General features: G+C 45.5%; 1 protein-coding gene across 1 annotated transcript in view; it reads left to right on the top strand.

Annotated features, from left to right (window-relative positions):
• The window catches only part of CPA4 (carboxypeptidase A4), a 30,783-nt gene extending 9,048 nt beyond the window's left edge, over positions 1 to 21,735 (top strand). The window contains exons 5-12 of the mRNA XM_049894031.1: positions 2,303 to 2,404; positions 7,192 to 7,296; positions 7,864 to 7,974; positions 9,189 to 9,279; positions 11,334 to 11,533; positions 13,033 to 13,117; positions 18,701 to 18,928; positions 20,174 to 21,735. Of these exons, the coding sequence (XP_049749988.1) occupies positions 2,303 to 2,404; positions 7,192 to 7,296; positions 7,864 to 7,974; positions 9,189 to 9,279; positions 11,334 to 11,533; positions 13,033 to 13,117; positions 18,701 to 18,888 (882 nt within the window). The 3' untranslated portion in view covers positions 18,889 to 18,928; positions 20,174 to 21,735. The remainder of the gene's footprint in view (positions 1 to 2,302; positions 2,405 to 7,191; positions 7,297 to 7,863; positions 7,975 to 9,188; positions 9,280 to 11,333; positions 11,534 to 13,032; positions 13,118 to 18,700; positions 18,929 to 20,173) is intronic.
• The last annotated feature ends 401 nt before the right edge of the window (positions 21,736 to 22,136 follow it).

Raw genomic sequence — 22,136 nt, 5'->3', positions numbered from 1 at the left:
TAAGCTGTTTTTTTTCTAGATGAGGTTGTTTCAAAGGTTGACCAACTGTTTCCACTCCTTTCCCATGGTTATTGGAAGTTTTGTTTATTGTGCATACTTCCAACTGCACTGCCCCTTGATCTCTCTTGTGACCAGTGACACACATCTGCAGAACAGCTGGATGAAGTTAGGAGTTCAGTCTGGGGCCATGGACAAAAGCAGAGTGAATGGGCCCACACAGGAATCAAGCCCATGATGTGTGCCTCATTAGCATGGAGCACTCCCCAGCTGAGCTAACCAGTCACAAAGGGCACCAAAGACTCAGGAAGGCCCATCCCCTCACCTGCCTGCTCCTGGAGCCTCGCTTTCTTATCAGACACTCACTTCTGGTTCTCTGGCTTTCGGTGCCCATTGCAATCTCTTTTATAGCTTTCTCTCATTTCATGTGAGGCCTTTTGCTGTGCATTTTGGAGTCTTGTCTCTCTCCTAGCTTGATCATGTTCAGTGCTTTCTGAAAACAACTTCCAGGCACTCGGGCTTTCTTAGTTCTTTCATGGGAATTTCAGTTTATCTTTGCCAGGGTTTCTGGATATAGACTTTTTGGGGTGGTTGCTGTGATTGTTGTTATTTTTATTAGTTTCTTGTTTCCCCTGGTGCTGGCAGTGTGAATGTGAGCCCACTTCTGGACACAGTATGATGCTTTAACTTTTCCTGGGTGACCCTCTTTTCTCTCATGGCTCAGGGAGGCATCCTACTTTTGCTTCACTTTCTAGGGTCAGTGGGTAGAGTTTTCCAGGCCCCCTTCATGGCTGGAACTGCCAATTCCCAGCTCTTGCTTTTGTGTAAGGAGCTCAGTTGCAGCTCTTGCCCCACACTGGGTCCAAAGTCCCTTACTCCTATTCCTGAGGCAGAAAGATAGCCTTGCGGCTTCATCTCTCGCCCTCCCCTCTGGCACCTACATGTGCTGCTTTTTTTATTTTAAACTCGATTGTGCATTTGAAACATTGTGATTGTATATTATCTGGCTTGCCTGTGTGTTTGGGAGGGTTTCCTGCTTCTGTTCAGTCTGCCATATTGACTGCAAGTCTGATAAAGCCTTACATTTGATTTTATTCTATATTGACTGCACATTTTCCTCCTCTATATAGCTGCTTCTTCCAGTTTTAAGGACTAAATATGTATGTTTATTTCCATTTCCTGCTGTTGACCCTCAAAAGGCTTGAGCAACTAAGATGGGTGAATACTTTTTTTTTTTTTTTTCCCTGAAAGCAAATGGAAGCTTTCTTAGCCACTGTTCACAGTTTTTCCCTTGCTCTCATAAAGCCTTTCGAGAAATTTCCTCAGTGGGGTACCTCTACTGCAGGGTATAAGCAGGATGGTCCATTGGGATGGAGGAAGAAACGGTTACAAGTTCTATCTATATTTGTACAGGTATTTATCTTTACTATGAACTCAACCTTTTTATTTCTATTTTTTGTGCATAATATATATATTATATATATGTGCATATATACATGTATAAAGAGACAGAGAGAAAATCCCTGGGTGGCACAAACAGTTAAGCACTGGATTACTAGCCAAAAGGTTGGCAGTTTGAACCCACCCAGAGGTGCCGTGGAAGACAGGCCTGTCGACCTGCTTCTGAAAAGTCACAGCCTTGAAAACCGTATGGAACAGTTCTACTCTGTACACATGGGTTGCCATGAGTCAGAATCGACTTGATGGCAACTAACAACTGTATGTATGTCTGTCTTTATCTATCTATCTATATAAAAAAACCAAACCCATTACTGTCAAGTTGATTCCAACTCATAGCAACCCTATAGAACAGAGGGTTTCCAAGGAGCAGCTGGTGAGGTTGGACATTTTGGTTCGCAAGGGAGCTCTTAACCACTGTGCCACGAGGGTTCCATCTATATACAAAAAATATATATATAGTGCATGTTAATTTTTTTTTATCTGATGGAGAAAATGATGAAAAACTTGAGAGTATTGCTTTCAAGAACCTTGGCTAAGTGGGGCTGTAGTTGTTATTCAGTCTCTTGAGGTGCAGAGGACCACAGCTGTTGGAGGAATATTTGCATAAATCTCTCTAGTTTAGAGGACTACAATTTTGTGGGCGAATAAAATGTGTTATTCTCTAGAAAATTGTAAAGGACTCTTTAGGTAGTTTCTCTAGAATAAGGATTCCATGCTGATGATATTGTCAACCCCAAGGCTAGGGAAGAAATCACTAAGACCGACAAGATAAAAGTTCATAAGCACCCACTCAGAGCTGAACAGATTTTTTTAAATACCCTTGGGTTCGCTTTTTCCACCTCAGATTTACCGCGAGATGGCCAGCATGGCTGCAGATTTCCCTGACTTTGTGAGCAGGCTGAAGATCGGACATTCGTTTGAGAACCGGCCACTGTATGTATTGAAGGTGAGGCCCCAGGCACTTCCAGGATCCAGGCCTCAGGCCTCTGAAGGAGGCAGCTTGTCAGGATCTCCCTGGTGTCAGGGAGGAGAGCAAGGTTGGAAGACATCTTACCCAGGTTAGGATTTGGTCTGACTGAGTCCCCTCCTTTTGCCTTTCGTGTGGAGAGTTAGAATGAGCACACCCCCTACTAAGAGTTGACTGAAAGGCAAGATCAGTGGAGAGGGATGAGTATCCCAGAAAGCTCTCAGATGGACCACAGTATTTCCCTTCATTCCCATCTTCTTTAAATAGCAAGACAAACTGGAATAGTTCTACAAACTCTACTCTGCTTTTAGGGGTGGTTACTGGAAAAGCCCCCCACGCATCTGTCAGTTTGTTGTCCTGGGGGGCTTGTTTGTTGCTGTGATGCTGGAAGCTATGCCACAGGTATTCAAATGCCAGCAGGGTCACCCATGGCAGACAGGTTTCAGCTGAGCTTCCAGACTAAGGCAGACGAGGAAGAGGGACCCAGTGGCCTACTTCTGAAAAGAATTAGCCAGTGAAAACTTTATGAATAGTGGTGGAACATTGTCTGATATAATATAATGTCGGAAGATGAGTCCCTCAGGTAGGAAAGGACTCAAAAGATGACTGGGGAAGAGCTGCCTCCTCAAAGTGGAGTCGACCTTAATGACGTGGATGGAGTTGAGCTTTTGGGACCTTCGTTTGCTGATGTGGCATGACTCAAAACGAGAAGAAACAGCTGCAAGCATCCATTAATAATCAGAACCTGGAATGTATGAAGTATGAATCTAGGAAAATTGGAAATCTTCAAAAATGATATCCTAGGCATTGGTGAGCTGAAATGGACTGGTATTGGTCATTCTGAATCAGACAATCATACGGTGTACTATGCCACGAATGACAACTTGAAGAGGAATGGCATTGCATTCATCATCAAAAAGAACATTTCAAGATCTATCCTGAAGTACAACGCTTTCAGTGATAGGATAATATCCATATGCCTACAAGGAAGACTAGTTAATACAATTTTTATTCAAATTTACTCACCAACCGATAAGGCCAAAGATGAAGAAATTGAAGATTTTTACCAACTTCTGCAGTCTGAAATTGATCGAACATGCAATCAGTATGCACTGATAATTACTGCTGATTGGAATTCATAAGTTGGAAGCAAAGAAGAAGGATTGGTACCTGGAAAATATGGCCTTGGTGATAGAAACAGTACCGGAGACAGCATGATAGACTTTTGCAAGATCAGTGACTTCTTCATTGCAAATACCACAGCGAGTATAGATATGAACCCAGATGAAGTACAAAGGAATAAAATCAACTACATCTGTGGAAAGAGACAATGGAAAAGCTCAATATAATCAGTCAGAACAAGGCTAGGGGCCGACTGCGGATCAGACCATCAATTACTCATATGCAGGTTCAAGCTGAAACTGAAAAAATTAGAACAAGTCCACAAGAGCCAAAGTATGACCTTTAGTATATTAGACACCATCTTAAGAATAGATTTGATGTGTTGAACACTAATGACCGAAGATGGGATGAGTTGTAGAATGACATCAAAGACATCACACATAAAGAAAGCAAGAGGTCATTAAAAAGACAGGAAAGAAAAAAAAGACCAAAATGGATGTCAGAAGAGACTCTGAAACTTGCTCTTGAATGTTGAGTAGCTAAAGCAAGAGGAAAAAATGATGAAGTAAAAGAACTGAATAGAAGATTTCAAAGGGCGGCTCGAGAAGACAAAGTAAAGTATTATGATGACATGTGCAAAGACCTAGAGATAGAAAAGCAGAAGGGAAGAACATGCTCAGCATTTCTCAAGCTGGAAGAACTGAAGAAAAAATTCAAGCCTTGAGTTGCAATACTGAAGGATTCTACGGGGAAGATATTAAACAATGCAGGAAGCATCAAAGGAAGTTAGAAGGACTACACAGTCTTGATACCAAAAAGAATTGGTCAACATTCAGCCATTTCAGGAGTTAACATATGATCAGGGACCAATTGTACTGAAGGTTAGTCCAAGCTGCACTGAAGGCATTGTCAAAAAACAAGCCTCCAGGAATTGACGGAATGCTAATTGAGATGTTTCAACAAATGGATGTAGCATTGGAAGTGCTCACTTGTCTATGCCAAGAAATTTGGAAGACAGCTACCTGGCTAACCGACTGGAAAAGATCCATATTTATGCCTATTCCCAATAAAAGTGATCCAATGGAATGCAGAAATTATTGAACAATACCATTAATATCTCATGCAAGCAAAGTTTTTCTGGAGATCATTCAAAAGTGGCTACAGCAGTGTATTGACAGGGAACTGCCAGAAATTCAAGCCAGATTTAGAAAGGACACGGAGCCAGGGACATGATTGCTGATGTCAGATGGATCCTGGCTGAAAGCAGGGAATACCAGAAAGATGTCTACCTGTGTTTTATTTACTATGCAAAGGCATTCGACTGTGTGGATCATAGCAAATTATGGATAACATTGTGGAGAATGGGAATTCTGGAACACTTAATTGTGCTCAGGAGGAGTCTGTACGTGGATCAAGAGGCAGTCGTTCAAACAGAACAAGGGGATACTACGTGGTTTAAAGTCAGGAAAGGTATGTGTCAGGGTTGTATTCTTTCACCATACCTATTCAATCTGTCTGCTGAGCAAATAATCTGAGAAGCTGGACTACATCAGGATTGGAGGAAGACTCATGAACGATCTGTGTTATGCAGATGACACAGCCTTGCTTGCTGAAAGTGATGAGGACTTAAGCTCTTACTGATGAAGCTCAAAGACCACAGCCTTCAGTATGGATTACACCTCAACAGACAGAACACAAAAATCCTCACAACTGGACCAATAAGCAATATCATGACAAAGGGAGAAAAAATTGAGGTTGTCAAGGATTTCATTTTATTTAGATCCGCAATCAACACTCATGGAAGCAGCAGTCAAGAAATCAAAAGACGCATTGCATTGGGCAAATCTGCTGCAAAAGACCCTTTAAAGTGTTGGAAAGCAAAGACGTCAGCCTGAGGACTAAGGTGCGCCTGACTCAAGCCATGATGTTTTCAGTTGCTCATAGGCATGCCAAAGCTGGTTGATGAATAAGGCGGACTGAAGAATTGACACCTTTGAATTGTGGTGTTGACAAAGATTATTGTGTATACCATGGACTGCCAAAAGAACGAACAAATCTGTCTTGGAAGTACAACCAGAAAACTCCTCAGAAGGAAGGATGGTGAGACTTCGTCTCGCATACTTTGGACATGTTATCGGGAGGGATCAGTCCCTGGAGAAGGACATCATGCTTGGTAAAGTAGAGGGTCGGCGGAAAGGAGGAAGACCCTCAACGAGATGGATTGACACAGTGGCTGCAAAAAAATGGACTCAAGCATAACAACAATTGTGAGGATGGTGCAGGACTGGGCAGTATTTCGTTCTGTTGTGCATGGGGTCACTATGAGTCGGAACCGACTCAATGGCACCTAACAACAACACCGGAAAAGCAGAGTCCCTAGGTGACGCAAACAGTTAATGCACTTGGCTACTAACTGAAAGATTGGTGGTTCGAGTCCACCCAGAAGTGCCTTGGAAGAAAGGTCTGGTGACCTACTTCCAAAATCTCACAGCCACTGAAAACCCTGTGGCAAGCAGTCCTACCGGGAAGCACATGGAATCTCCATGAGTCAGAGTTGGCTTGATGGTAACTGGTTTGGTTTCAAAAACAAAAAACCTGTTGCCGTCGGGTCGATTCCGACTCGTAGCAACCCTATGGAACAGAGTAGAACTGCCCCACAGGACTTCCAAGGAGCGGGTGGTGGATTCGAACTGTTGACGTTTTGGTTAGCAACCAAAACTCACTGTAGCTCTTAACCACTGTGTTACCAGGCTCCGGTTTGGTTTGGCTTATTGGAAAAACAACCTCGGATGCTAATTTTAGCCTATGGGCCCTTGGCTGCACAAAGCCTAATTTCCAGATATTTCTAACAGATTCAGGTTATATTGGCAAAGGAGATAGAGAACAATGATCATTATATAAGTTACAGCGAAACCTGTGAGAGCCGGAACTCAACATGACTGTCTTGCTTTTGTGGGTCTTATAAATTTTCCGTCTTTGATAGGGTGCAGTCTTACCACTTTACTATTGCTCTTTTTAGTGGAGAATATTTGAGTTTTCCTTCTCCCGACAGGTTTCTGCCTTACACAGGTTCTGGCTTTCACAGGTTTTACTGTATGTAAATAATCCAGTCCAATGAGTGACAAGAAATTTGGAGATACCAACCATCGGACAACTAACTGATGGTGCGAACAATTTGCCAAACCCTTAGAATCCTCTAAGCCCAGAAGAACACAGACTTACAGCAATCAGCAAATTACCAGTGAGAGGGTATGTGCCACTGAGCTGGTCGCTGTAAAATAATTGCGTTTAGACTGATGGAGACCCTGGCTTCGATAGCTCCAAGCTCTGACCATGGCAAAGGCAGGAGACAGAGTCCATTAATGCCATTGACAAAGAGACGTATTATCGCTAATCACAGTGTCATTACAGTCCACAATAGCGTTTGTTTTCCTTCCACGTGTGCTTGCAATGGGAGATGCTCCAGCTGCCTGGAGCTGGGGCTCAGCCCCACCAAACAATTGAGCAGCCCAATGAATAGATGGTGCCCTCCAGAACACTTGGTTTCTGAATGGTCTTAAATGGATTAAATGAAAAGGAGTGCGATGGGAGAGGGAGGTGGAGACGCGGCCTGGCGGTCACTTCTGCCCTTTTTCCTGCCACAGTTCAGCACCGGAGCAGGTGAGCGGCGGCCGGCCATCTGGCTGAATGCAGGCATCCATTCCCGAGAGTGGATCTCCCAGGCCACAGGCATCTGGACGGCGAGGAAGGTCATGCCTCCTGGGATTAGCCAGGAGTTCTGGTGGGCCTGGGGTTCCCCCACAGCGTCCCACATGGCTGGGTGTAGGGGACGAGGTGCTCGGTCCAGGTGCAGTAGGCCGGGACCCTTTCAGCTCAGCAATAGGGAATAAGATTCCTAAAGGTCCCTGGGTAGTGCACACAGTTTGTGCTTGACAACTAACCAGAAGCTTGGTGGTTTGAATCTATCCAGCAGCACTGTGGAAGAAAAGCCTGGCGATCTACTTTCATAAAGATTACAGCCAAGAAAACCCTATGTATCAGTTCTACTCTTGTAACACATGGGGTTGCCATGAATTGGAATCAACTCGACGGCGCCCCTACTCCGGAAGGAACGACTAGCCTGGGCCCCAGGACTGACTGAGGGAGATGTCACTCATGCAGCTGTGTTCCACGCAGGGAGTGATGGCTCAGAGGGTTTGGCAGAGAGCTGGGAGGGAGGCAGCGAGGCTCCCAGGGTGCTGTTCTCAGAGCTGGGCATCTGGGGGGTGGGGGAGGTGCATAGACAAGGCATAGCTGACAAGCCTGTCCGTGCTCAGATTGTATCTGACTACAAGAAGGACCCAGCCGTCACCTCCATCCTGGAGAAAATGGACATTTTCTTGCTGCCCGTGGCCAATCCCGATGGATATGTATACACTCAGACCAAAGTGAGTCAACCCAACTGGGCTGGGCGTGGACTTAAGGCTCTTGATGAATATCTTGCTTTGTCCCTAAGCAGCATTATGACCCAGGAGAATATTTCCACGGATAAGCTCGTCATCAGTTTCCTTGGGATTTCATTTGCCAGTCATTCTCACAGTTGGGAATCACCAGGAAATCATTTTTCTTAGCGAGAATAAAGCGTAATGAACCCCCTTGACACCATCTTAGACCCACCCAGTATCTAGTGCCGTCTAGTCGATTCCGACTCATAGCGACCCTATAGGACAGAGTAGAACTGCCCTATAGAGTTTCCAATGGAGCGCCTGGCGGATTCAAACTGCCGACCCTTAGGTTAGCAGCCTTAGCACTTAACCACTACACCACCAGACAGTTATCCACATTTTCCCAATATTCTTTCAGTCCATTTCCCGCTCCCACATTTTTTTCTTGAAATATTTTAAAGCAAACCCAGACATCATGTTATCCCACCCAAGAATACTTTGGTATGCATCTCTACCTTAAGGAAAAAAAAAAAAAAAGACATCTCACCACTATCAGCTTTAAAACAGAGCCAGTTCTTTAATGTTGTCTAATAACACCAGTTGTCTTAAAAATGTCTTTTAAGAGGCAGTTTGTTCCAGTCAGGATACAAACAAGGTCTGTGCACTGCATTTGGTTGGTCTGTCTCTGAAGTCTCTCTTATTCTACCAAAGGCCTTCCTTCCCATTGCCGTTTCCAAAAGCCCCTCATTTGCTGGAGAAACCAAGTGATTTGCCCTACAGAATGTCTCATGTTTGGAATTTGGCCACTGGCTGCTTTGTGCCATTTAATCTCCTTATCACCTTATTTCCTATAACAGGAGGTCACATCTGGAGGCTGCATTTGATTCGGGTTCAGTTTTTTCAGCAAGAATGAAATTGGAGCTCTGCCTCCCTGATGATGGAAGCACATGATGTCTGTCTAAAACCAAGAATTGGTCGATGGGTTTAGGTGGTGTCAGCCTGGTCCTGGCATTTTGAATTCTCATCAGGGAGTTTTGGGGTATGCCTCTCTTAGCACCAGAGACGGCTACCCCTCCTCTCTCTGGGGGTGAAAGGAGACTGCTCAGTGCATCCTCGGGCATCCAGAGCCCCAGCAGCTTGCCTGTCCAGTGCTCTTTCCATTGTGGACCCCTCTCAAGCACCCTGACCGATCTCTGAATGTTTCATGGATTTTTCAGAACCGGTTCTGGAGGAAGACACGGTCCCGAAATCCTGGAAGCAACTGCATTGGTGCCGACCCAAACAGAAATTGGAATGCCAGTTTTGCAGGTAGGAGGGAGGACTGTTCTCAAATCCTGCTACCACTGGAGTAGCCTGTTCTACTAGGACCCTGAGCTCCAGTGAGGAACCAGCTTCCAGTCTAGCTCCATTGCTGATTCATTCAGAGACTTTGGGGGGAACTGGTTTGATTTTTTTATCTTATTTTTCTAATTTTGAAAGGGAATAATTGAGGAATTCCTGCCCTTCTGAGAGAACGGTGGCCAGAGCCTCTTTGCATTGGGTTTACAATGTACACTAATGTTTATGGTCTTCCTGGGTGGAGCAAATGGTTAATGTACTTGGCTGCTAACTGAAAGGTTGGAGGGTTGAGTCAACTCAGAGACACCTTGAAAGAAAGGCCTGACAATCTATTTCTGAAAAGTCAGCTATTGAAACCTTAGTTATCTAGTGCTGCTATAACAGAAATACCACAAGTGGATGACTTTAACAAACAGAAATTTATCTTCTCACAGTTCAGGAGGCTAGAAGTCTGAATTCAGAGCACCAGCCCTAGAGGAAGGCTTACTTTCTCTAGTCTCTGGAGGAAGGTGCTTGTCTCTTCAGCTTCTGCTTCTTGGCTCCTTGGAGATCTCCATGTGTCTTGGCATCTATCTTACCCCATCTCTCCTCCTTTCAATTGCTTGTTTAATCTCTTTTTATATCTCAAAAGACACACCCCACATTAACCCTGTTTCATTAAAGTAAAAAAGACAACCCATTCCCAAATGGGATTATAACCACCCTAGGCTAGGATTTACAACACACATTTTTGGGGGACACAATTCAATTCATAACAAAAGCATAGTTCTACCCTGACACACGTGGGGTTGCAATGAGTTGAAGTCAATGGCACCTTTTTTTTTCCCCTAATCTTTTATAACCCACTGTTGTAGTCTTAGATGTACAAACTCCAGGGCCTTCTTTATTCCCTGGCCATATCACCTTCTCCTGGGCAAGTTGCTGTGGGGGGTGGGGGGTGGGGGGTTGGGGCGTGGGGGGCTGGGTAGGGGGCTCCTGGAAGCAACTTCAAAGAGAACAGAACAGTTCCCACTGTTAGGGCGTCAGGTCGTGTCATGAAGATCAAAGTCCAGCAGTTTACCCTTCGATGTGTGAATATGTATGAACGTTGGCAACTTAACGTTATGGAAAGAGAATGAGAGTTAGAGACCTGAGTTCTGAGTTCCAGCTGTTTAAAGATCACACCCCTACAAAAGTGCCTGCGACTTTCTCATATCTTATCTTATTTATTTCTTATTTATTCTTCTTTCGTGAATGAATTACATTATCTGAAATAAAAACATGGTGGTCAGAAACAATCTCAAGATCATATGGCTCCAAACCTACCTTCCAATGCCAAATGCATGTAGTTCTCCTTCACTAATTGTCAGCAGCACGATGTTTTGTTTCTGTTGACATACTTCTCATACTTGCCTACAAATACCACAAAAACCAGTGAGAGGAAAACATTGTGACTGAGGGGAAGGAGCTGATACAAATGTGGGAACTGAGGGCATCCAAGCGAGGCCAGCTAGTCCTTCTGCTGGATACCGGATACCTTGGGGAGCTGTATTGTGAAGTAATACAGAAGACAGTATTTCTAAATACATGTCAAATAATCAAGAGATTTCAGCCACAACAATAGATTATTTTTGGCAGCACTTGGCTGTTAGGATCTGAACCAAGAAAATGAGTTGACGCTAGGATAAATGGAGTCATTTTCACTATTAATTGGTATTCATATTAACTATCTAGAATACTTAATTACAACTCATTGTCAAGTACAATATTAATTATTCATAACAGCTGTTATTGGTGCAAGAGAAGGTCAACGTTATCCATTTAAAGGAGTCGTAGCAGTTTTTCCTCTTAGCTCTAGCATAGCAATACCCCAGCAGCCCCCTCTTGTGCCCTGCCCCCTATATAGCACCACCCGGCAGGTTCTCAGGAGGGCCTAGCAGTGGCCTGCCCATTGCTGATACCTCCGTAGCCCTCCTCATAATTGAGTGTCTTGCATCCGTTTCCTTGGCCTATGGGTTGATGTTTCTTCTTGGGCTCACCCACAGGAGAGGGATCCAGTGACAACCCATGCTCTGAAGTGTACCATGGGCCCCATGCCAATTCAGAAGTGGAGGTGAAATCGGTGGTAAATTTCATCCAAGAACATGGGAATTTCAAATGCTTCATTGACCTGCACAGCTATTCACAGCTGCTGATGTACCCATATGGGTACACGGTCAGCAAGGCCCCAGATGCTGAGGAGCTGGTAAGTGGCTTCCTTCCACCCAAACCCAGCCTGCCTTACCCTCCAGGTGTTGCCAAAGTGGTCGGTCTACATCTTCATAGAGAAAGTCAGAAGCCCGGGGTTGGTTCATTAAGGGTCCTGTCTTCTCTCCCTGAGTGGTGCAAACGACTAAGCACTCAGCTGCTAACTGAAAGGTGGGAGGTTTGAGTCTATTCGGAGGCATCTCAGGAGAAAGGCCTGGATATCTACTTCTGAAAAATCAGCTGTTGAAAACCATATGGAGCACAGTTCTACTCTGACACACATGGGGTCTCTGTGAGTTGAAATTGACTCAGTGAATGGCATCTGGTTTTGATTCTTCTCTCCCTGCTCTTCGGAAAGTGCCATCAGGCTTCCTGGGGACAGGAAGAAGATGGTGTTCTTCATTTCTGTGTCTGCTGTGAGTTCCACGAGCCACACCTGCCTACCTGCCTTTCCTTCTCGCTTGTTTGTCTGACTGAAACATATCGAGGGCCCACTGCTCGGCAATGCACTGGGCAGGGGGAGATGTTCCTTGTTCCTGTTGAGGAGGGTGTGAGGAGGGCACTCTGTGTCAGTTACAGAGATGCGCCCCAGGACGCGGAGAGGCACTTGGGGTGGAGTAGGGATCACATTTGCAGGGTGACGACAGCCACTGCCTCTGTGCCAATCGGCTTGAGTGCACCCCTCTGCTCAAGGCCCCATAGGCCCGTGAACCTCTAAGTAGATACACGCCGACCCAGGGCTCATGGCTAGTTGTGGACTCAATTAGGCCTCCACTGGTCTTCTTCAGCAGGTGCCTGAGCAGGGCACATCCATATGGGGTGGCCCTGCTTCCACCTCTACTCTGGAATACCCACCTCTTAGATGGTTTCCTCTTGAATGTACATGACCTTCTCTCATGTCATGGACAGGACATTCCCCTCCGTCAGGGCAGGTGGAGGTGATGGTGCCTTTGTCATATTCTTAATGGGTTGGGTAGCAGCCCTGCAGATCTTTGGAGAGCTTGAACACAGCTCTTCCAATCTGAGTCTGCAATACTCACGCTTGCCGAGTACTTACCGCCATCTTGCACCTCTCTTTACCCTTCTCCACTACTTTCCTCAAACTGGAAGTGAAGAACTGAGCTTGTGGCAGGAGAGGGAGTTGAAGGAAGCAGCCGATGTCCCTCATTTATAATCAGGCTTGAGCCCTGGTGGTGCAGTGGTTAAGAGTTCAGCTGCTAACCAAAAGGTCATCGGTTTGAACCCACCAGCCACTCCTTGGAAACCCTATAGGGCAGTTCTACTCTGTCCTGTAGGGTTGCTATGAGTTGGAATCGACTTGACAGTACTGGGGTTTTTGGTTGACGGGGCTCTGGTTGGGTGGGAAAGAAGAAGAAACCAGAAGGGAAAATTGGGAAGGGTGCAGAGACTCTTCCAAACCATCACAGTACAGAGCAGCGAAGGAATGTCGGGCTAACAGGATCCATTCTTTCTCACTCTGCTGATTCTCTCTCTCAGGATGAGGTGGCGAGGCGTGCAGCCAAAGCTCTGGCTTCCTTGTCGGGCACTCAGTACCAAGTGGGTCCCATCTGCACCACTGTCTGTAAGTACTTGCTGTCCTGATTAGTTACTTAGAAAATGCTTGAGGGGGATCTCGAAATGGAGTGGGAGAGAGCTGCCAGCTGGACTTCCTGTGATTGTTTTTGTTGTTAGTAATAGATGGAATTTACGTCAAGCCTGCGTTACAGTGGCCTCTGCAGTGGTCTTCGTCACGATTACCACCACTATTATTCTGTTTACCTCTTGCCCAGGAGGAGTTCAGTCCTCCAGCATAGTAGAGTCTGCATTCTTTACCTGGCATTAAAGATCCTGACGTAGTTTACCAAAATGTCCTCAAGCCCATTCCATTTTCAGAGGAAACTCAGCTTTGGATTGGCAGACAGATGGGGGTAGGGCTGGAGGAGTAGGAGAGATGGCCTCACCTTTTATCAAAAATGAACAAGTGTTGGAGCAGAAAGAGCTGGGGTGGGGGCCCCCAACATGGGTTAGCATCAAGCCAAAAAAACCCCCCAAAACTCCCAAATCTACCAAGTCCCCAAACCTGGGCTAGAGGCTCATTACCACAAGCTCACTTTGAGGAAAGAGGTGCCTTTGTTTTGGTTTCTCGCAGAGATGTTTCATCCAGCTGTTTGAACCAGTTCATTCCGGTTCGAACCCCTGCTGAGAATTTGCGTTTCCACCCCAGGTATATTGAATCAGAACCTATTTTAATAAGATCTCCAGTGATTCTTATGTATAACTTCCTGGGAACTTGTTAGAAACGCAAATTATCAGCAGGGGTTTGAGCCAGAACAAAACTGGTTTGAAGCCCTGATTTCATCTCAGCGATTTGGTCAGTTCCTGCTGAGATCCTTCCAGGTCTCTTCTTTTGTGAGTCTGTCTTGAAATGTTCCCTTTGGAAAAAATGCAGCAATTCTCCACAAGCCCAGCTGTAAATGGGAATGCAAACATGAACATAGGAACAGGAAGCACAGCTCTGATTTCTTTCAAGCTGTTGTTAGCTTCCTTCAAGTTGACCCCTGACTCATGGGGACCCCACACACAGTGGGATGGGGCTGTCGTGATCCATAGGGTTTTCATTGGCTGGTTTTTGGAAGCAGATCACCAGGCCTTTCTTCCTAGTCCATTTTAGTCTGGAAGCTCCACTGAAACCTGTTCAGCATCATAGCAACATGCAAGCCTCCACGGACAGACAGGTGGTGACTGAGCACGGGGCGCATTGGCTGGGAATTAAACCTGGGTCTCCTGGGTGAAGGGCAAGAGTTCTACCACTGAAGCACCTCTTCCCTCCTTTTTCAAGCTAGTGCCTTCTTTTCTCTTCTTCTGCCTCCTCCTCCAACTGTTTTCCAACAGTTATTCCACCCTCAGAGCCCCTGCAAACTTGCTGACATTTATTTTCTCTTCGATTCTTGAGCTCACTTGCCCACCCTACCTGCTTCACCTCCCTAGCCGTTCCCTTCAGGGGTCCATCCCACCCGGCCCTCCTCTCCACTCTGATCTCCTCACTCTTGTCTGTGTTTCCTATGCCACCAGGCTGCATGAAGCCATTAGCATGATGTTGGTGTTTGTGTTGCTAATTGCAGCAACAGCCATTAATTATTCATGGTTTATTATTATTGTTGTTGTTAAATGGAGCTCTCCAGAGAACACGTCAGGGGGGTTTCTCCACCCTCTGCTTAATTAGTCAGAACTTAGGGACTAAAGAACTCTATAGGGCAGTTCTACTATGTCCTATAGGGTCGCTATGAGTCAGAATTGACTCGAAGGCACTGGGGTTTTTTAAAGAGTGTTAAGAGCCTCGTGCAAGCCCTCAGAGGAGGAGGTCTTCTTGAAAGATCTTTGTGGGTCACTAGGGTCCTGGCTTTGGGGCCAAACACCAGTTTAAGTAAGGGCCTTGTCCTCCCTCATCAAAGACATTCTCCCCAGCAAAAAAGCTCAGAGATGCTTACCAGATTCCACCGACAGAAGAAGAGGGAGGGTCTCCGGAGGATTGTCTGGGATACAGAAAACTCCTTACCTCTTTCAAAAGTCCCTCCTTTGTGTTCTTTGTGGACTGTCTGCCCTCCTTGCTTCCCAAAAAAGTCATCAGTGTTTGCCTAACAGTACTCTCTCTAACCCCCTGCGTCATGGTCTGTGCTACATAAATAATTGATGTTTTTCCCTTCAAGTACTGGAACTTTTCCTGTATTAACCATTTTAAATGAAAATAATTCTAACATGGGTTTCATACTTTCCTGCCTTCTTCAACAGCATGTAGAAGAGATTTGAGCCCCTTTCTTCATGAGCAAGTGGTCTGCTGAGCATCCATTATTACATATCTATGATATCCTGAAGACCTACTGTGCCCTATGGGATTGTTCCCTCCCTGTGCTAAGTGGCCACAGCCTCTTTTGCTTTTTTAAATCTTATCTCTGCTTTGAAAGTATTTATGTCTTCTTCCTCATGTCAGGCTTGAACTGCTGTCAGGCCAACTAACTACCTCTAGCAGTCCTTTCCCCACCTCTTCACTGATTCGGACCTACGGAGGGCTTGGAAACAAGTTCTTTGGGCTTGTTTGACTTGTGGATAAATCGTGAATATAAATATATATATATATATTTTAAATTGCGCTTTAGGTGAAGGTTTGCAGAGCAAATGAGTTTCTCATTAAACAATTAATAATATTGTTTTGTGACATTAGTTGCCAGTCCCATGACATGTGAATACTCTCTCCTTTTAGGCCTTGAGTTCCCCATTACCAGTTTCCTGTCCCCTCCTGTCTTCTTGTTCTTGCCCCTGGGCTGGTGTGCTCATTTAGTTTTATGGGCCTGTCTAATCTGTGGTTGAAGGGTGAACTCAGGAGCAATGTCGGTACTGAGGTAAAAGGGTGTCCGGGGGCCATACTCTCGGGGCTTCTCCAGTCTCCGTCAGACCGGTAAGCCTGGTCTTTTGTGTGTGTGTGTGAGTTAGAATTTTGTTTTCCAGTTTTCTCCACCTCTGTCCAGGACCTTTTATTATGATCCTTGTCGGAGCAGTCAGTGGCGTGGTAGCCAGGCATCATCTAGTCGTGCTGGACTCAGTTTGGTGGAGGCTGGGATACTTGTGGTCGGTTAGTCTAAATCGTGAATATTAAGCATGTTCATGGCAGCATTATTTAGAGTAGCAAAAGGCTGGTAAGAATCTAAATGCCCATCAGTAGAGTGCTTAATAAATAGATCTGGCGCGTTCATACAGATGGAACATTCTACGCTGATAGGGAAAAACCTTCAGTTGTGAACTGAAAAATGCTGCATGCACAACGGTGTTTATAGTATGTTCCTGCTTGTGTTTAAAGAAGGAATAGGTGGGTTTGAGCAGGGGGGCAAGTAGAGTGAAGTTCATGAACTCGGCCGCTTTGACAGCTCAGCAGAGGCCTTTTTGCCTCCTGCCTCAATCTTAGGTGTATTCTGAAATACTTGAGCTTGCCATAGAAGTAAACCCTAGAACCTTCTGGCGCCATTATCTGTTGTTTATTTGGCATTTTCTCAGGATAGAGAAAGGCTATGGCCTGAGAGTCACGCAGGGATTGTGGAGAGTATAGGAAAGCCAGTTCCGTACCCTCGGGGAGCACGTAACCTCACAGGAAGCAACATTTATAGAAAACCCACAGCCGTTTCATGAGAAACGACCCTTAGGAACAATGGAAAAGCAAACCCACTCTAGTCTAGTCAATTCTGACTCATAGTGACCCTATAGGACAGGGTTGCCAAGGCTGTAATCTTTATGGAAGCAGACTGCTACATCTTTCTCCCGCGGAGCAGCTGGTGGGTTTGAACTATTGACCTTTTGGTTAGCAGCCCAAGGCTTAACCACTGTACCACCAGGGCTAAGCAAAGGGACCCATATTTTCATTTAACAGAAATGTAATATATCAAATGGTCCTAGAGTAAGCTGAGGGAAGCGATCAAATGGGCCTGGGTTTAAATTCCAGCTCTGCCACTTACCATCTCTTTTTCCTTAGGTAAATTACCCATTCTGAGCCTGGACTTCCTCATCCGTTTAACAAGGACAATAATACCTACCTCACTGAGTTTTTAAAGATTAAATGAGATCATAAATGTAAAGTTTCTAATATAATGACTGACTTGTGGTAGATGCTTAATAAATGATAGATGCTGTTGGCATCATGGAGACTGGGTGGCGCAGTGGTTAAGCATTCAGCTGCTAACCAAGAGGTCAGCCATTCAGATCCACCAACCGCTCCTTGGAAACCCTATGGGGCAGTTCTACTCTGTCCTATAGATACACTATGAGTCAGAATCAACTTAATGGCAGTGGGTTTTACAGGTATTGGCATCATTATTTTATTATTCAATATCATCTACACTTTGCGCTTTTAGCCAATTTCTGCTCTAATAGAGTTTGACTGAAGTCCTGGTGGTGCAATGGTTAAGCACTCAGCTGCTAACTGAAAGGTTGGCAGTTCGAACCTACCCAGAGACTCTTCGGGAGAAAGACTTAGCAATCTGCTTCCATAAGGATGACAGAGTAGAACTGTCCTGTGAGGTTTCCAACGAGCATCTGGTGGATTCGAACTGCTGACTTTTTGATTAGCAGCCAAGCTCCTAACGACTGTGCCACAAGGGCTCCATAAAGATGACAGACAAGAAAACCATATGGGGCAGTTCTGCTCTGTCACATGGGGTCGCTGTGAGTTGAAATTGACTCCACGGCACCTAACAACAACAACAACAGAGCTTGACTGGGTAGAAGCAGAAAAACAGGCCTCTTGCCTTCCCCAAGGCTTTTGGCAAAAGGAAGTCCCAAGGGCTGTGCTTCCTTTTCTCCACGTATCAGTTATCTATTGCTACATAAAAAATTACCCCAAAGCTTAGCAGTTTAAATAGCAGACATTCATTTCCTCACATTGTTTCTGTGGGTCAGGAATTCAGGAGCAGCTTAGCTGGGAGGCCCTGGCTCTGGGCTTCTCACAAAATTTTAGTCAAGATGTCTCCCAGGGCTATAGTCATCAGTCATCCAAAAGCTTGACTGGGACTGGAGGCTCCCCTTCCAAGGTGGCCCATTCAGATACCTGGCGTGTCAGTGCTGGTGATCGACAGGGTGCCTCAGTTCTTCCCCACGTGTGCTCTTCATAGGACTAGTTGAGTGGCCTTACAATTCGACAGTTGTCTTCCCCCACAGTGAATGATCCAAGAGAGAGCAAGGCAGACACGGCACTATCTTCTATGACCTAGCCTTGGAAGTCACACGCCTTCATTTTGGCAACATCCTGTTAGTTACAACATCCTGTTAGGTTAGGTCAGCCCTACTCAGTGTAGAAGGCCCGCACCAGAGCGTAAGGCTGGGAGCCAAAAATCACTGGGGCCATCTTGGAAGCAGCCTACCACACTCCCTGTAGGTTGGTTTTCAGTGACCTGCAGGTGTCTCTACAGTGAATTACTGCCAAGGTGGGAATGAGCATTTAAAGTCTCTTGTTGGATGCTGGTGAAGACTGGATCAGGTTCAGGTTTATGCGTTATAGGCTTGATGACTTGTAGCAAGGACTCTGGATCCCTAAGGAACCTCCAGCAGGCAGAGCTTCTGGCCCCTCCCCACCTAACCCTGAAGGGAACCAGGCTTCAAAGGTGTTCTCTCTTCTAACTTACAGACCCAGCTAGCGGGAGCAGCACCGACTGGGCATACGATAACGGCATCAAGTATGCCTTCGCATTCGAGTTGAGAGATACTGGGCGTTATGGCTTCCTGCTGCCAGCCAACCAAATCATCTCCACTGCAGAGGAGACCTGGCTGGGTTTGAAGGTCATCATGGAGCATGTGCGGAACCACCTCTACTAGACCAGGACCACCACTCGCTTACATATAATTATACCCACAGGTGCGCACATGCAGCAACCTTAGTTAAAGAGGCTAATTCCTCCACTTTAGACTCAGGGCTCTCAGGCTTTGTCAAGAACACGGCAGACCCTCTGCAGCCCCCCTCCCTGGAGCTGGTGCATTCTGCTGATGCTCCAGTGGGGAGTGCTCTACCTCCCTACTGTATGTTAGTCCTGCTGTTTGAGCATTTTGTATGTCTCTCCTTCCAGACTCCTACCTCTACCTCATTTTTAGAACAAAGAGCTACTGAGGTGGTTCTTTAACCTCCTCCACATCCATCCAAACCTGTGACCTTGGTCCGGTGGGGCCCAAGGGAGGCACTGAAGGACACAATGCTTGCCTTTAGATCAAAGTCAAAAAGATGATGCAGAGCTTCCTTGAATTTAGCTCTCTCCTTGAACATATTATTCTTTAAGCAACAAATCCTTTACGGTCGTCAGTATTGACCTTCTTTTTTGCAGGGGGAAGAGGGGGCCAGAATACAAAGTAGAGGGCCGCCTCCCATCACTGAGCCAAGAGTTCCCAGATACTGTAGTTCTTATCAGGAGCCCTGGTGGCACAGTGGTTAAGCGCTCGGCTGCTAATTGGAAGGTCTGCGGTGGAACACACCAGCAGCTCCATGGCAGAAAGATATGGCAGTCTGCTTCTGTAAAGATTACAGCCTAGGAAACCCTACCAGACAGTTTTACTCTGCCCTATCGGGTCGCTATGAGTCGGAACCGACTCAATGGCAATGGGTTAATTTTTGTTATAGTTCTTATCACTTCCTTCCTTTCATTGTTTGATATAACTGGGATCCCAGAAGGGGATCTGTGGCATTCTAGATTCTGGTCACCCAGAAACCCAGGGCGAAGTGGTGATCTTTTAGATGGCAGGATGCTAAATTACCCCTGCTGGCCCTAAAGGGCTCATCTCCCCTTTGCTGTTTGAACTCACTTCAAAGAGCTTGCCCTCGCCCTATAGGCCCTAAATCACTCCTCCGGCTGGAGAGTCTCAAGTCTGGCCACATTCCTGTCCTCACTCTGCCATTCCCTGGGTTTCTTTCTCTTGGCTTTTTTGTTTTTTTTTTTTTTTGGCCTTTAAAGTTGCCTTCTTTTATTTTGTATCCTGGACCATGAGCACTTAGGTGGGCCAGGAATTCACCAGCAGAGTCCTCTTGTTTCCCTTTCTCCTCCACACTCATTGTTGGCCTTTTGGGTTGTTTTTGTTTTTCGTCACCTGACTGTGGATCTTTCTTTCTGTCTAGGATTCACACAGGATCTGGCGTGTGCTCAGAAGCCAATAAATAATGTTCAATATGAATGTCGTGATCATCTCCTATTCCCCTTCACCTGAGCAGAACTGAGCCATGCTTTTGAATCTGCAGCTCTTTGTAATGTCAGAAGTCAATGCTAGTCCCTGTCCCTATCGCGTGGCAGGTGGGAAGGCCTTCTCCGTGGGGCCAGGGGGCCTCTGGGGCAGTGTTACCCTGGTGATTTCGCTCTGATCCTGGGTCTAGCTCCTAGTGTCTCAGCTCACAAGCTTAATATTCTCAGTGTCTGCGTTGATTAGACTCAGGGTTGCTGACTCACGCCTATGCAGCTCAGGCGACAGATGATAAAATCAGAATACAAATTTATTAATTTACACCATGGCATGTAACTATTGAGTGGATTGGAGCCTCACGTCGACTTGAACGGTACATTCTCTCCCTGTAGGCAAGATATATGGGAAGCCAAATTATAATCAGAAGGTTGGTTAGTGAGCGGGGCGGCAGAGCAAGGAAAGTTAATTACAATCTAGGATTAGAATTTTTAATGGCTCCCAGCCCTAAATAGCATGAGGTACCCAGTTCCACAACCAGTACACACCTGCCAGCAGCTGGCCGTCCCCTGTGCTGGGCAATCTGGGCTGCCCGGGACCGGACAAGGCATGGCAGTGCTGGCCTCTGTGACTCAACCTAGCTCGATTTGTCATCCTCTCAGACTGAGCTTGCCTTTTGAATTCCTTAAGGAAAAGATTTCTTAAACAAGACATTTAAAAAAAGCCATAAAAAGAAAGGGCCGATACCCATGACTGTAATAAAATGAAGAAATTTTGTTCAATAAAAAACCCCATAAGGAAGGTGAGAAAACAAGTTATACACTGGGAGGAGATATTCACAGTATTCGCCATATATGGGACAGATAAAGGGTGTATAAAGAATTCCTACAAATCAATAAGAAAAGCACAAACAACCCAGTAGAAAAATGGGCAAAAGACATGAGCAGGCATTTCACGTAAGTGCAAACAAACATATCTGATAAACAGAGGAAGAAGTGATTGGGGGTCTGGGAAGTACAAATCAAGGCCACAATGAGACACCATTTTATTCTCATCTGATTTACAAAAATTAAACAGTTGGACAAAAGGTGGGTGATGGGACCTCTTAAATACATCACCAGTGTGTGAATTAGTGAAACCATTTCGGAAAAGAATTTGGCATCATCTTCTGAAGTTCACACCTATAACCAGCTCTTCCACCCCAGCCATGTTGTTATTAGGTGCCATCGAGTTGGTTCTGACTCATAGCGATCCTGTGCACAACAGAACAAAACACTGCCCGGTCCTGTGCCATCCTTACAATCATTATGCTTGAGCCCATTGTTGCAGCCACTGTTTCAGTCCATCTCATTGAGGGTCTTCTTTTTCGTTGACCCTCTACTTTACCAAGCACGATGTCCTTCTCCAGGGACTGGTCCCTCCTGATAACATGTCTGAAGTATGTACCCCAGCCACAAGCCCAAGAAACTCTTGCACATATACAACGGGAGACGTATACAAGAATGCTCCCAAGAGCACTGTGCATAATAGCTAAAACCTAAAACAACTCAAAAGCCCATCAGTGGGAGGGTAGGTGAATAAAGTATATTAAAAAATATATTATTAAAAAAACAAAAAACAAAAAACAACACTTGCCATCGAGTCGATTCCAACTCATGCCAACCCCACATGTGTCAGAGGAGAACTGTGCTCTGTAGGATTTTCAATGCTGGTTTTTTGGAAGTAGGTCACCAGGCATTTCTTCCGAGGTGCCTCTGGGTGAACTCAAACCTCCAACCTTTCGTTAGCATGTTAATCATTTGCATCACCCAGGGACGCCACTAAAATACAACAATCAAAAAAAAATTGAATATATCCTTTCTATAAAGTTCTAAACAGCTGAAAAAATACATATACATACTTTTAAA

Source organism: Elephas maximus, chromosome 8, assembly GCF_024166365.1.
Source record: "Elephas maximus indicus isolate mEleMax1 chromosome 8, mEleMax1 primary haplotype, whole genome shotgun sequence".
NCBI lineage: Eukaryota > Metazoa > Chordata > Mammalia > Proboscidea > Elephantidae > Elephas > Elephas maximus.
This window is presented reverse-complemented; position numbering and strand designations above follow the sequence as displayed.